Source organism: Gavia stellata, chromosome 4 (genome assembly GCF_030936135.1).
Source record: "Gavia stellata isolate bGavSte3 chromosome 4, bGavSte3.hap2, whole genome shotgun sequence".
Taxonomy (NCBI): Eukaryota; Metazoa; Chordata; class Aves; order Gaviiformes; family Gaviidae; genus Gavia; species Gavia stellata.
In genome coordinates, this window is record NC_082597.1 from 50,980,282 (window position 1) to 50,996,483 (window position 16,202).

The 16,202-nt window shown below is 44.0% G+C and overlaps 1 protein-coding gene across 1 annotated transcript in view; it reads right to left on the bottom strand.

The window, feature by feature from the left end:
• Window positions 1–16,202, bottom strand: part of UBE2N (ubiquitin conjugating enzyme E2 N) — a 58,192-nt gene that overhangs the window by 14,765 nt on the left and 27,225 nt on the right. Inside the window, 2 exon segments of the mRNA XM_059817105.1 lie at window positions 14,243–14,272; window positions 14,275–14,314. Of these exon segments, the coding sequence (XP_059673088.1) occupies window positions 14,243–14,272; window positions 14,275–14,314 (70 nt within the window).

Below are 16,202 nucleotides of genomic sequence, written 5' to 3' on the forward strand. Positions count from 1 at the left end.
TATTCTCTCTCCCCTGTCCAGCTGAGGAGGGGAGTGATGGAGTGGCTTTGGTGGGCACCTGGCGTCCAGCCGGGGTCAACCCACCACATCATCTATGGCAAAATTTGCCACTTGCTTCTCACTATTAACCCACCAGCCAGATGTTAACTATGAATACATGGTTTTGTTTTGTACTATTACACAAAACAAATTTTGATGATACACTGAAAGCCGTGTAAACATAACAGACAACCGCAGTATAAAACTGCTTGCAAAGCGATAAAAAAAATTAGCATCAGTACTTAGAAAGCTTGGCATACTATAGATTTGTACCTCAAAGTTGCTCAAGTATTATACAAGAAGGTGGTCCAAACAAGATTTTTGCCTCTAGTTGGATTATTTGCTGGTTTTTCCTCAGTTTTTGTTCTCTAGTGTCTAATGAGAGCTTATTTAAGGAAAAAAGTCATGGAACATTATCAGTGTCCTCTTTAAGATCTTTTATTAAGACTCCATGTTTTCCTTTTAAAACTGGTACCTTAGTCTAACTTGAATGTTTTCTCATCCTCTGGGCCTGAGCCTCCTTCTCAGCCTCCCTCCCACATCTCCACAAAAAGATCTGTCCTGCCAAACTTCAGGCTTCCAAGACCTGCCTATACACCCCCCTATTACCACAGCCAGCCTATGCTATAGTAGTCACCCAGCAAGAGGACTCAAAGTGGGTCACAAAATAGCGTATGTATTATCTTCCTACCTTCCTACATTTGCTGGGGGCTGTGGGAAGGTGGCTTTAAGAAGAACAGTACAAAAAAACCCCTCTGAAAATTTCCAAAATTTTCACCCTTCTGTCAAATTTGAAGTTATCCACAAGATTCAAACAGCACACAAAGGGCAAAAAGACATTACAAAGACGAAATACACAGCTCTGATAAATGCCAAAGAACAACACTGCCCAGAAGTAAGGTTTTCTATGCCTAACCATCATTCAAAGAAACACAAAATACTATAAAAAGGCATTAGGTTTACCTCCAGTCTTTTTTATTTAATTGTTTATCCGGAAAATGAAGAAATGGCCAGAAACGTCAGAAAAAATCAAAAAGTAACGGTGACTTAAATTTTCATGTGGAGACAGATGTCCATGCCCCAGAAGCCCATAGCTTCCAATACAAAGCAAGAAACTTCAGGTTGGCTGCCTGGAAGTTTAAGAACTTCTAGAAAGTTTCAGAAGTTGCAGACTAAATAACTGATTTATATTAAAAAAAAAATATAAAGCTGACTATACTGACCTCTAATATACAATTCTGTAGGTGCCTATCACCACATATACCATGAGAATCTCCATAAAAACTCCCAGAAACTTTTCATTTTGAGGCAACATTTTATAACTCAACAATCCAAATGTTACCAAGACTCTTGAAAAATACTGCAAGCAGGAGCTCACTGGCAGCAACATGGAAATAGCTTGTCACAGTAAACAGCAAGAAAGGAGTATCTCGGACAACAACACATTACCATGCATGGGAGGAAATCAAAGCCTCAATAGTTTAACACTGATAAATTCATTAATAAAAAAAACTGAAGGAGTCTCAGATACTGCTTCAGATGGTTTGCTTCATGATATGAGCAGCTGCAGCGATTGTAACAGAAGTGCTACTAACAACTGGCTACACAGTTAACACATAGACCTGGACAACAAATTATGAATCATGAGATCACTGCAGCAGTGAGAACAGCAGAAAAACCATTTGAAAAGATGACACGAGGCAGCATTGCCCATCCCATTCAGATATACTGACTGCACTTGACACAGCAATGAGGTGGTTTGAATGTCAGCCAAAAAAAACCCAAAAAAACCTAAGATGCAATTCAACTCCTTACTCGACTGGAGCTATGTGACTTTGCAACACCGGAGAGAACTGGTATAATAAATGCTTGAAAATAAAAAAAAAAAAAAATCACTGGGCTTATTTACTGTGTATATTGCAAAGGCTCACTTTTTCATACTGTGCAGTAGGAAAAAAGTTTACAGTATCAAAAACATGCATCTATGTAAGTGTGCCATACCACATTTTTATTTTATCTTACATTAACAGATTTTTCTTGTCAAGCTGATTCTCAGAGGACCCCTCGGTTTGGACTACAAAGAAAAAAATACCTCTTCTCTATTCACAAGATAGAAGGTTTTCCAATTCCAATTTATCTTTAAAGATTCAAAACTACATCATTATTTTCTACTCGCCATTTGTGATGTGCTAACACTAAGTCATACGTCTAAAGCAAGTCACTTCTTGAGCTTACAGATCATTCCCCACCACTTGTTTAAAGCCCATGTTTCTAAGTAATCTGAGGATTACTCAGAATTACCGGGAGTAATTCTGAATCTTCTATAACAACTGCTTTGCAACATCTATACTGTTACCTTTTAATTGAATTTGCGGAAAGTATTGGAAATATAAATAGAGCTCTCTGCTGAGACAAGGAAAGCTACTGCACTCCTACTGGGCTAGATGACAGCCTGCACATAGCAAAGAAGCAGGATGAGGAGCACAGGGCCGCGAGTCAACCTGAGAGCCAGGCCATCTGCCAGCAGTCGGTCAAGATGAGGAACGCCAACTGCATTTCAAGCTGTTAGCTAGATTCTGTACTTCATTAAGGTCTGAACATGCACCCCTATCCCCAATCAGACAACACTGGTCTCTCTCGGATGACAACACAAAGGGGGCATGTGGATCAAAGGGAAAAGGTCTTTTCCTAACAGTAACCTAAGCCATTAATTTCTCATCAAATTTACTACTGTGCATAAAGAAAACAGGATCTTCTTGTTATTTGAGTTATTTCACCTTTCTATAGCTCTTTCCTGTATCTCTCTTCCATTTCCCTTCTTGATCTTGCAAATTCTCACTAGCCATGGAGTTCACTTACTCCCCTCCATCTAAGGCAACCAGCAATAGGAAATTTAACTCTTAACATCAAGATTGGCAGGATAGAAAAGGTCAAAACAATTCTCACTCAAGACTCAAGCAGCCATATTTCTAGGTCTGCACCCCTGCAGCTGTGATATTTCAAAATATGACTTTGCACGTTTTTGAGGCTGTAATAACTAGTCAGATTCAAGTCCTGGACTGTATGTACATCTGGCAACCTAACGCACGCACAGCACAGGGGCTAAAGAACTGGTGATCTAACACAACCAATCCAAGATTTAAAAGCTCTAGACTGGCTGCAGACAACTTATAATGCCTACATGGAAATACACAACCCACTGTACACACCACCCTATAATAGATAATAATCCCGAAAACTCTAAGGGGGATCCTCTGGAGGAAATCTGGAGTTTCTAGGTGTCGCTGCTGCTGCTCTCTACCTCCCCTCTCCAGAAGCAGAAGAAATATTCCCATGCCATCACACATCTTTGAAGCAAGTCGTGTGAATTGCTCCAGGTTTTTTCTAGAAAAGCATGAAAAAAAACAAAAGCGCCAAGAAAGAAATTTATGCACCAGCTTACAAGTGGGTGTGCTTCCTGGTTGTATTCAAGGGAATTGTCAAGAGCTAGTAAAAAAATTTCACATGGACACCAGCCTCATGACTGAGCTCTTACCACAACTCTGAGACGAATACCAGTTCCACTGCGTTATGAATCAGTGTTCCCTCTCACACCTGAAATATACTCAGCTTTGCATGCTGTGCTCTAAGGCAGCTGGATGAGTGTCAAACTCATTCTGTAAGATTTGTCTTCATTATTTTTACTGCTTATAATTCTAAGCAGTAATCATAGTTTAGTCTGTTTCACACAAGATAAACGCTACTTCTGCCTTATTTTTACCTCATCTCCTCTATCACCTACTAGATAACTTGATTTTTTAGTGGATAAAAAAATGAAAGTGGATTTTCTCTATTTAACATATCCTGCACTCAGTTGTTTTACAATGGTTGCCAACGTTGCGTGCTCAACTAAGAGAGCTTCACAGTGTTATAAACTATTTGTGACATTCGTTCACTTCAACAAGGAACAAAGGTGCTGTTATTTCCTATGAAGGCTAACAAACCTTACTGGAATCACTTAGGAACTTTTGTAAAGGGAGTGATCACCAATATGAAGGCTTCAATTCACATCACTGGAAATCAAGCGGGAGATAGCAGCCCAGCACAAACATCCACACTCGCTACAGCACCAAGCTATCAAAAAGACTCACGGGCATTGCAATGCAGCTACCTGTATCTCTGTTGAGTGACTCCAAATCATTAAACTCTTAAGCTGAAATTGCACTTGGAGGGTCGGCTGAAAGTACCCCGAAGTTGAAAGCCCTTACAAAGCTTGGTAAATGAAAGTCGAAGCAAGATACTAAACCGCCAGCACGAACACACTAATACTGTAAGGGCCTACAGCTCAGAGCACACGTAGTAGTTACCAGGCTGGCCTAGCGTGTACCGGTACGGACGACCCCGACGTACAGCTCAAGCCCAGGTTTAACTGCTCGCTGTGTTTTGTCCTTTCTCACACAGGAGAGGGAACCCGCGCCCCGCGCCGCCAGCGCGCTCCCCCGGCCCAAACACGGCGACAGCTGCGCCGGGGAGCCGGGGCCAGGCCGGGCCCCGCGCGACCCGTCTGTGGGGCGCCCCCGGCGACGAGCCGCACCGCCTGCGGAAGCGAGTGGGGGGTGCGCCCAGTGCCTTTCAAGCTCCGAGCCCCGGAAAGGGCGCGCAGGCACCCGACGGACGGCAGCACCGGAGGCCGTCAGGCGCCGCCGCCAACCGGGCAGTAACCGTGAGAGACGCGGGCCCGCTCCTGTCCGCCGCCCCCGGCCCGCCGGAGGGGCCCAGCCGCTCCCGACCGACCGCGCACGCCACCGCCGGGCCCAGGAGCCCCCGCGGGCGGCCACGCAGCCGGCGGCGGCGGGAAGCAGTGGGGAGGCCAGGCCCGGTGCGGCCCCCCGCCCGCACTGGCTCTCGCTGTGGCTAGGCCCGGCGGCGGGTGCTCCCCACCCGGCAGGGGAAGGCCTAGGAGCGGCCCTGCCCCCGCGCGGCCCTGCTCCCGGTCACCGGAAGCGGCGCCCGGCCCGGCCCGGCCCGGCCCGCCGCTCGGAACCCGGCCCGGCCGCCCCTCGAACCCCCCGCACGGCGGGGCGGGTGGGGGTACCTTGATGATCCTGCGGGGCAGCCCGGCCATCTTGTCTCGTCAGGGTGCAGGCTCGGGGGCTCGCCTCCGCTCCGGGCTCGCGCACAGCCGGAAGTAGTCCGCGCCGCGCTTCCGGAAGCGCCGCCCTCGGCGCGGGACGCCGGGCAATGTAGGCCGCGCCCGCCCGCCCTGCCGTCCGAACGGCTGTTCGCCAGCAGCCGTTGACCCCGCTGCGGGGCGTGCCGGGGGCGAGGCGGGCCCCTCGGCTGAAAGGGGATCCCTGCGCTCTCCGTGGGCACGAGCGCGGCGGAGGGGGCGCTGGGGGGGGCCTGGGGGGTGCCGTGAGGCGGCAGCAGGGCCCGCACCGCGCTCTGCCTGAGGCCGCGCCCCGCCCCGGCCGCGGGTGGCCGCACGGACCCGCCGCCTCTCCTCGCAGGCCGGCGGGTTGCCCCAAGCTAAAATGGGCCAGGGCAGCCAGCCTGCGGGCCCCTCTCGCTTCTCCAAGTCCTGTGGGAGAAGCGGGCAACGGCCGGGGGCTGCGGCCTCCTACGCTACCCCGGTACGAGCTGGCAGAGCCCAGCCGTCGCCGCTGCCTACGGTCCCTCCGATTTACCCCCTCCGTGATGCGCACCGGCTATCTGCAAAGGCAGGAAAAGTCTGTTTGTAGTAAGTGTGGGGGGTCATCATGCAACACTGACAGAATTAGGATTTCATCACCATGTCCTGTGCACCGTAATGCTACAACGTGTACCATTTCCTGATTTTAGGCAGTGTGTCATTAAACCTGTTACAAAGATATCTTAGAACATCTTTGTCTTAGTAACACCTGGTTAGTGAACCTCCTTTTTTAGCAGAAAGAGAATTATTGTAGAAGTTAGAGTATAATTATCACACAAGCATCCTAGGGCACTACTAGAGCTGCATGGTAATAGTAACATCTAGCACCGTGCATCATTATTGATGGGGAAATAAAAGCACAGAAAGATGAAGCGATTTGCCATAGGTTACCAAGCAGGCTAGCACCACAGCCAGGAATAGGACCCTGCATACATATGATTCCCTGTCAAGTGTTTTATCCTGGTTTAAAAACAGAACTTCTAGATGATCTATGTAATTTCTGTACGCTCTGATAGAATGGAAAGTTCTCTGACACTGGCAAATCTGGACAGTGTAATTGTTGAAACACTGCTATCACAAATACTACAAACATGTTCTATATCCTAAAATTTAAGCATTTATATTATTACACAATGGTTATGATAACACAAAGCACATGTCACAAAAGTGGTATGCCTCCTTCCTTCATCCTCCCTACAATACTTCCCAAAAACTTACCTAGATTTCTTTCTCTATCCTTCTCACTAAGCCATTCGCACTATAGAAGACAACTAACAAATACAGAGTTGTTCTACGCTATTTGATATCCCCAGCTGTTGAAGACACCAGTAATTCCAAAGTACACGTCAATTCATGAAAACCCATGATCTCCGTGAACTGTTGTGAACATCCTCAGCCCTTTAAGCACCGAATTCCTCACCTAACTTTCTGGATGTAACTTTCTCTGAAGTCAGTCAAATCAACAATGAAGTGACACACACCAAGAGAGGTGTATGAAAACACGTTTGCAGAATTGGAGCTTAAAACATTCATCAATAACAACCCCTCATTCTACAGTAGAGATGGGTGAGTTCATTTGCATACATTAGCATGTGAAATGTCCATGTTTAGTTGTGGTCCTTCAGTAAAATCTGGCCTTGCTAGTGACACAAAGAACTGTTCTTTAATCGTGATTTTTTATTTTTACTTAATTGTTGCAACCTGTTGCTACTACTAAACAAGATGGAGTAGATACTTTTGTATACTTGGCACCTTCACAGTACTTACCATCTAACCTAAAAAGGTGAAATGCTGATCTCCAGAAAAAAAAGTTATAAGGTGGAGAAAAACTCGTCTAAGATAATGTGTTTATCAGCTGCATGTTAGCCTGTTTGTTTCCTAGCTTCACAGATATTTAAGTATCTACAGCACATCTGGTGCATTAGAATAAACAATTACAATCTGGGCTGCTAGGGGTCTCCTAAAGATGCACAGTGTCTTATTGTTTGATTCTGGTGGCAGCAGTCTCAGTGATTTACTAGTTGATTGCTTTGGGTTTGTTTTTTTTCCAGATAGGTGAGATCACACACAGGATGTGAAGCCTCTTCCAAATGACTATTGCACAGCTTCCCACCCCTCTGCAAGAACAAATAGTCTAAATGTACAATATTCAAGATGTTCTTTGTATGGGCAAATGTAAACCTCAGGCCTGGGCTCATACAGGGCTTTTAGAACCTGTGTGGTACTAAATTTGCTCTCAAGCAATCCTTGTTCTATTGGAAGTATTTTGAGGCTGTATTTAGTGCCCGTTTCTAGAACTCAGATCTTCACAAATGAAGGCTTACTTTGCAGTAAATATTATAAGGTGTAAATACAGTAATGCCCTCTCAAATCATCTGTCACTTGGGAGAGCAGTAAGGTTGGTGTAAAGGAATTAACAACATCTAGTGACGACGACAATGCAGTGCTGACCTGCATATAAATAACTGCTTACCACTCAGCAGCATGCAGATGGGGTAGAGAATCTAACTGGTTTTGAGGAATGGGATTACAGCAAACCTTGCTTAGGGAGTCAAGACAAAAAAATCAGGACAGAAGGTTAGTGAAAAGAGGAAATTAGCATTCATATAATCTTGAAACTTTGTGAATAACTGAAAATATTTGTAATCATGTTGCTATGACACCCAGTAAGAACTAGGAGCCTTCATTTTGAGTTAGCAGGTATACTGACATAGGTAGAAGGAATGCAAATATTTAGGTTATTTTTAAAATTGTTCTCTCCATGTTGTGTATATTTCATATAATACAATAGGCAGTTTAGGGACGAAGGCCAGAAATGGTCCCTGAACCAAATGGTCCCTTTTCACCCTTCTGTCCTATGCTAGTAACCCTTGTATGCACTTGCCAGCATCAAACAAATATGAAGATGCAGCTGGAGAGATGAAGCAACTCCTTGCGAAAGATAGCAATTCCTTGTGAATTTTATGAAAGTAGGAAGATGAAAGAAAAAAAAATGTTGCTGGTAATCCCATTTGGAGAAAGACTCCTTGAATCCAACACTTCATTAGACATCAAAGAATCTTCACTGGGCCATATCCTCAAGACCAAAGTAGTTGGAAACAAATGTATTTTGTTACACTGCTTGCAGAATTACTTCTTTTTCTTTGTTTCTGCCTTCTCCTACTATTTTTTTTCCTTTTACCCTCCTCCGGGAATACTGACCATACTGACTGACATAAATGGAAGAAAACATGGGCCAAAAGATGCTTTTAGGCTCAATGTGATTAAAATGCCGCCCAGTTTCTTAAAAGTGCTGGAACTTCTGCTCTGTGAACCTTGCCCTATGTCTGCAAGATGCAACAACAGAGTGGAGCATAGTTGGCTCAAACAAATGTTCATGAATGTTGCATTCAGTGTATCAAGTGTTCTAGACCAGGAATTTTGCTTCAGTCTGAAGTTGAAGCAACTCAGTCTGGCAAAGCTATTATGTTTTGATAGTTTTCGTTGCTCAACAAGTGGCCTGCCACATGCTGGGAAAGTTGCAGTTTTCATGACACCTCTCTTTCTGGCTCCTCTTAGGAAGAGGCTTTTGAAGTCTGCTTGCTCAGGAGATGGCAGGGAACAAAAACATCGTTTTCTGTTATCATATCTACAAAGATTTAGGTCATTCCCCTAAGTCATTCTAGCTCCTGCAGGGACTGCTGCAGAGATCTCTTGAGTATCCATATAGGTGCTGGAAAAGCCATCCAAACTGGCTACTCCAGAATACTGGCTTTAGACTTTGCTTCTTTGCGCTCCTTCTGTACCAAAGGATATCTTCCAGGAAAAGCTATAGTAAAAATTGTCCTTCTTTCATAGCATTCTCAAATTCCCAAAGGAGGCAACCTAATCCTCTGAATCAGAGCTGGAACGAGACACGTAAGTGCCAGGGGAGCTTTGTCTCCTCAAGCTAGCCACACCCCATGGAGGTTCTTGCATCTTCCAGGTGCTTTCCCAACCCAATGACCTTCCAGTGCCCACCCCTGTCCTTCAGGATTTTCCACTCAGCCATTATTGCCACTATAACTGGGTTCTGGACCGCAGCCTGCACTCTGTGCGCACTCTGTGCGCATATCCTCCATTTGACGTGTGTCTTGGAAGACATCCTTGGAGAAGCACCATGGGTGATCCAGCCTAGCATGCTTCTGCTTTCTGCTTCCCTGGGTAGAATAGTACTTCAGCACTCCTGCTTTGGGGTTCAAGGTTGTTGCTAAAATGTATTTATTCTTCTCTACCAAATGATTTATTTTGAGCAGTATGGCACAAGGATCCTTTATCCATAGAGTTTTTCAAAGCCACATATACCATTAAACATACAACAATGCCCTTAAAACCACCTAAAAAAAATAAAAAAATTCTTGGAGGGCATGGGAGGGGGGACAGAGATGAGAAAAGGAGAGAAGAAAAAGTAGATCAAAAAAACTAGCTTCCCACAGTACTACATGTGTAGTTTGTCAAAACTCGCAGAGTGTTTCAGCAATCCTTTTTTTTTTTTTTTTTTAAATAAAGCTTTGATGGAAAAAAACCTCTGCTTTCATCCCGAGTATTGTAATTAATGAAGTCATGCATCCTCATCTAGACAGCCACCCTCGCTGACTCTATCTGGTATTTTTCTTTTGCTAGGCTGAAAGATTTAGATGTGTTTGGAAGTCATTTAGATTGATATTTTTGTTTAAATTAAATTGAAATTTTTCATTAGACTCTTTACCTGGAGTTCTGTCTGATGCTGTCTTAGCACTGGCGATTGCTAACTGTTTGCTCCCTTAATATCCTGAAATAAACCCTGCACCTCAGGCAGAATGTGAGGAAATCTGGGAATATTATATACCTGTATTTTGTCAGATACATGCTGATAAACAGTTCAAGGGTATCAGACAGGACTCTGGATGGTTGTACTGCCCTTCGATCACTAAAGGCTTTGTTAGATGCTATTTTGACTCCACAGCTTTGTGTCAGGGCACTGAATGCACAAATAGACATTAATTGCTGTGATGGCTTCAACAGGGGCCTCCACCCTTACCCTCTGATGGGCCTGGGTGTTCAGTCCTTCCTGAGCTACACCTCAGCTGTCCCTACCTGAGTGTCCTGGGGCTTGTGGACCAGCCTCAGACCTGGCCTGTTACCATGTCCTGCCTGGTGATCCCTGGACCATCGATAAGCCCCACTGCAGTAACCACCCTGCTCTGCTCACCTGCCTCTGGCGCGGTGGGGCTGCACCCCGTTGGTGGGGTCACCGCTCGGCTCACCTTGGAGTGCCCTTGGCTCCAGGCTCACCTGCCCTGAGGGAGCAGTGCCACCCTTGCTGCTCCCTGATGCTTTGCTTCTGAGTTCAGAGGTCCTGAAAATGCAGGTTCATTTCAGAAAAGCGATCTTGTCATGCTACAGTTTCTGCTGGTTGGCTTTTATAAAGCAACATTTATATTTGCATTTCAGAGGAAATTTAGGTACAGTGTTCAGTAAGACTGGTGTCACCTGTAGTCCCCATTTAAATCAGAGTTCATTCCTAAAGCCCAGCTCCACCAAGGCCTGCCTCCACAGTGGTTATTTAGGGTGTAGTTTCATGTCAGGGTTACACCACTTTGTATTTGCATTGCTGCTAAAGAGGGCTCCTGCCCTTTTCCTCTGCCACACACCACTGCTCCTCAGCTCACATCATGATCTCATGGAAGACAAGCTGATCAAAAGCGTGAATAGTTTCTGGGTGAGCAGTGAGATGATGTGAACCACAGGCAGTCACGCAGCTGTGTAGTCTGGCACAAGAAAGGGGACAGGAACCCATACCTGAGAGTGTGAGAAGGGGACTGTCTACAGGTCACTGCATTAGCGATAGTGTGAAACCACATATTTGAGGTCCAGTCATACCAGACAGCTGAGTCAATCTGTCAAAAAGAGGCCTTATTTCCCCTTTCCATCTTACGCCTTCTACCCTCCTTCCTCAGACATAGCGTTTCCCCCACTGTTCACTCCCGGGGCTTGTCAGATTCTGCTGAGCTGATTCAATGCACTAACTTGGCAGAAAACCAGCCATTTAGCCTGGTCTTCTGCTGGACTGATTCGGCTTACAGTGGGCTGTAGCAAGCACCAGAGACAACGAAAGGTAAGTAAGACAAGTGGGAGTGAAATTGCCCCTTGCAGTATCTGTGAGTTATTAACCCAATTTTGGATGCCTCTTACCCTTTTGGAGAAGCTGCAGGCAACACTGAGCTCCTGCTCCCGTTCCCTGCACTCCGCCCTGTATTCCCAATTCCCTCCTTCCATTGGTACATATCTATTGGGGTATGGGTTGGGGTTTTTTTGGCTAAGTTACCTTTCTGACCAGCTCACTGAGGCATCACAGCTGGCACAAGCAAAGCAGTAGGAAACAGTGAGATGTGGCAGATGTAGGATTACCCCTTCCCGCAGCAGTAACCTGCTCTGTTGGCTGAGCCGATCTTGTCCCACCACACTGATGTGAAGGGCAGGATGGAGAGTATGATCCTCCTCCCACAAATTCGTGACTATCACATCATCGCTGGGAGTACAGCGGTTCTGAGAACAAAGTTAGGCAACCACCTCATTCACCAGCAAAGTGCTCTATAATGTCACTGTAGGCAGAAAAGGTAAACAAATAATTGCAATGATGCAATTAATACTCCCAGAATAATTCAACACAGCTGCTGACTATCCTCCTGTGGCAGCTTTTGCTGTCACTGAGTTACTCACTGAGTGGGTACATCTAGGCCAGCTGAGCCTGTGTCTGACTAGTCTTACTTCCTCCTCCTACTCGCCTTTGCAATCTTATAAAAGTCTTACTGCACTTACAATTCTATTTCAAACCCCAGATTTGTTATATTGTATAAAAGCACTTCTATATTTTTGTCAAGTATTCTAGAAAGTCTGTTCAACAGCAAAAACCAGATGTATGTATGTACACATACAGAATTAATTCTTACAGTAATATCTAGATTTTATATTAAAAATGCTCTTCAGTAAATCCCAGACTATTTTACAAGAGTTGTTATGACCCCGATGTACAAATGGGGAAACTGAGGCTCAGAAATGCAGTGGTTTTCACTTAGCACTAATTGTAAGAGTCACTGGACAATTTCTGAATTATCTTAACTGGCAGTATTGGGTGAAACTGTACTGAGACAAGAAAAAAAACCCATCAGTTATATGTTTTACCAATTTAGGACATCAGAATGGGATGCTGTGAGTAGGAGCCTTCACTGTAGCAAATAACACTTGATTTTTTTTCATTAACTGGCTGCTTGAATAGAGGCATAATATTGCTTACTTGAACTACAGTAATCAAGAGGAACACAAATTATTTAGGCTCCATATGACCACTACAAGCACTTCAGATTTGTCATCTGTTATTTACAGTTGCAGCTTGACTCCTTACCAGTAACCGGGTGGACCAGTGATGAGATGATGTGAGATCTGCTAAAGCCTATTGACTTAAGCATTGGCGTTTACTCTGGGTGTTTACAGATTTACTTAAAACATAGGAATCTGTGTGGCTACAGCATAACTTGAGAAAATTTGAGAATTAAGACCATAACTAAACTACAATGTCTCATTAGAAATTTGTATCTTAAATTTATAAAATAACCTCACAAAAATGAAGATACGTTATTTCAGGAATGAAGGCTTGTCCATTTCCATTGTTAAGACAACACTTTTGCAATAAAACAAACCCATCCATTTACAAATTCAGTTGCACTTCTAGGTACAATTGTATAGTACCTTTTCTACTCCAGATTTAAAGGAAACCAAATGCTTATTCCTGGAAGATTTTGAAACATTGGTTTCTATGAAAAAATAAATATTTATTATATTCATTTGCTAATGAGCAGCCTGAATGATTTTACTAATAAACAATTTCCTAAATATGCTGCTGCAGCAAAAGAGCTAGAATAGGCAAGTCCCAACTTTCCATTTCCCAGAAGGGGGGGTGGGGGGGGTGGTGTGCGCGCGCGCGAGCGTGTGCGCGTATGTGTGCAACTGCTTACATAAAACCCATGCCAGTCCAGTTGCCAGCTCTGATTTATGCATTTGTTCTTCTAAAGCAGAGCCAACCAACATAGTCCTGCCCTCATTACTACACAGCATTTGTTGCCTAACTATAGGGCAACTGTTTTATCTGTTAGACTGTTTCCTGGAGAAGTTTGTAACTGACTGACTGAGTTAAGAACAGATGATGGTTTTTCTTCAGTGAGAGAGCAACCTTGAAACAAAACTTTCCAGGTTTTCAAAGACATGAAGTCCCAGAGGTCTGCAACTCATCACCATTAGTGCCTCCACAGTACCCCCACAGTTAATGGAGAGAACAACCTCCTTTCTATTGAGCCATTACAGAGTGAGCAGCTGTCCTCTTTGCTGTCTACGACCTGCTGAAGCAAGCAAGGCCGTTGGCAGTTATTAATAACCCCATCTCCAGACATAGTGGAGGAGTGTGTAGTCACGCTTCTGAGCTGTCCTTAAGCATTTATCGTCTCCCTACCAGAAAGTTGTAATCCGTCACAACATGCTTCTAAGAATAGACTCGCCGAACGTTATGTGTTAGGGAGGGGGTAGACCTCATCTACTGTCTCCTAAAAAATCTTTTTATAGAAATTGTCTAAAAATAGCCTGGAAGCTTAACAGGGAATGTGGTTTAGTTTTTAAAAAAATAAAAATCAAGTTCTGCAGTACCTTCAATTGCAACCTTTTAGAACCAGGATTTAAGTTACAAGATGTGCCATTACAGTGATGTTTTAAAAGCATGTTTCCAGAATAAGATCATTACAGAAATACAGGTTACCTCTAATTTAAAACTAATCATGCAACGAGGGTATGAAATCAGGGAATCTGAAAAATCTAGTGAAGGCTGTTTTGTGAATCAAGATTCCAGAGTGCTGTCAAGTGTTCCCAATGAGTTCACACAAGGGACAGAAGATGGCTAACAATTTCTGATGAACCTTACAAGTGATATTGCATTGCAGTGATGTGAAAGAGAGAACTAAAGATGTGGTAGCACTAGGCAACAGGTACCTGTAATCCTCCCGGTGGCTGTGCTCCTTGTCTGGAATCAGAAATTCCCCCCAGAGAACCCCGTAGCTTTTGCTATATGGGAAAAAAAATACAATAATTGAAAACAAACAGTACAGACCCGCATGTGCTGCAATATTTATTAAAAAAAAGAAACTTCAAATTCAAGATCTTTTGCTGTTCTTTACAATCTCGTTGATTAATTAGATCCTTAGCTGTTAACAATTGAATACCACCAGCCTATAAAATCTCACTGTTGGAAGACTTGTTGGTCACACCCATCAGTAACATCAGACACTACTTTTTCAAACCTGTGTCTGAGCAGAGAGAGAGTGCACATACCTGTGAATATGTGTCTGTATGCAGTCCTTGGAAAATACATATGGCACTGAAAAGTAAAAAAAATTGTCTTGATACAAGCAAATAAATTGATATAGGAAACAGTAATGTAGAAGCACCACAGAAGGCTTATATTGCAATGATGACTAATATACCCGAGCATATCAAGATCTAGGTTTTTTTATGGAGAGGGCAATTTTCTAAGGGGCCAGTGAGAGGTTTTTAAAAATTAGTTTTTTTAACAGATGCTGCTCAATATAGAGAACATAAGTTAAAAAAAGAAGTGTCATACACTGGAAAAAGAAGCAGGTGCAATTTGCAGTGGTCTCCAGCTGTGAAGGGAGTTAATTTCAAGGTTTCTACTGGACAGCAAAGGATTTTTGTCTCCCGCGTGGATGAACAGTATCCTTTTGAGAAGGCATCTAAGAATCAGAGGTGTCAACCTCAGTCATCATCATTACTGAGTTTAGGCAATCTTTTAAAGAAGCTACGACAACGAAATTGTGAGCACTTTCAAGATAAGTCAGAGAAGCCTTAATTTTGCTTAATATTTCCTAGGAAACTAGAACAAGGCCTAATGTGCCCGTGTCACAGGTTCACACACAAACACACACACGTAGCACACATGACAGTGTTCTGTGCTAAGGGACTGTAGCAAGGTGCATTTCACAGAATCACAGAATCACTAAGGTTGGAAAAGACCGGTAAGACCATCAAGTCCAACCATCAACTAACACCACCATGCCCACTAAACCATGTCCCACAATGCCACGTCCACACGCTCCTTGAACACCTCCAGTGATGGTGACTCCATTTGCATACAGGTGTGTCACACTGTGGCCGTCCAGGAGAAAGAATCCTGAGCAGCAGTTTCCCCATTGTCACAAGCTGCTCCTGGTCATAAACTCAGCAAGAGTCATTTTGAAGTAACTCTGTTTATCCCCACTATGCCTGTGGACAAGATATTCCTGAAGCTCACTCTTTAAATGCAGTTTCACTCCTTTCTTTTAATTTCCAGACCACACTTGTTATATAGTTTATAGTTTACAACCATTTATTTATTTTTGTCAATACTGTCCTTGAGCTTAAAATCCTCAATGTGTTTTCTTTGTCCATTAGTATAACCACTATCTTGCTTGTATACAGCTTCAAAAGACTGTTCTTCATCCAAGGGCTGCCCTCATCCTAGTACAAAAATTTCCTTGTGGGAATACTGAGCTGGTACACGGCAGAAAATATATAGAACTGCATTGCTTCTGTTTGGTGCTTGAGCCCACATCAGATCCCTCTGTAGCCGCACGCAGAAGCTTGATGGGAATGATGGAGAGAGCTGATCTCCACCAATGTGGAGGAGTCTTGTAGTGGAGATGTGATCTCCCACCTTGGTTGCATCTCTCCCAGTAGCATGTAAAACGTTTTGGCCCATCTCTGCCCCCTCTCTCTATGGCTCACCGAATCTTGTATTGCAAGAAGGCCCGGTATGGGTGTCTTCCATCTTCCACTATCTGGAAAAACATTCAAAAAGAAACCTTTGCCACTGCTAATGGGAACAATCAGCTCTTGACTAGTGATTTCTGGCTACATTTCTGCTACACTTCTGGAAGTTACCAGCAGCTACAGAACA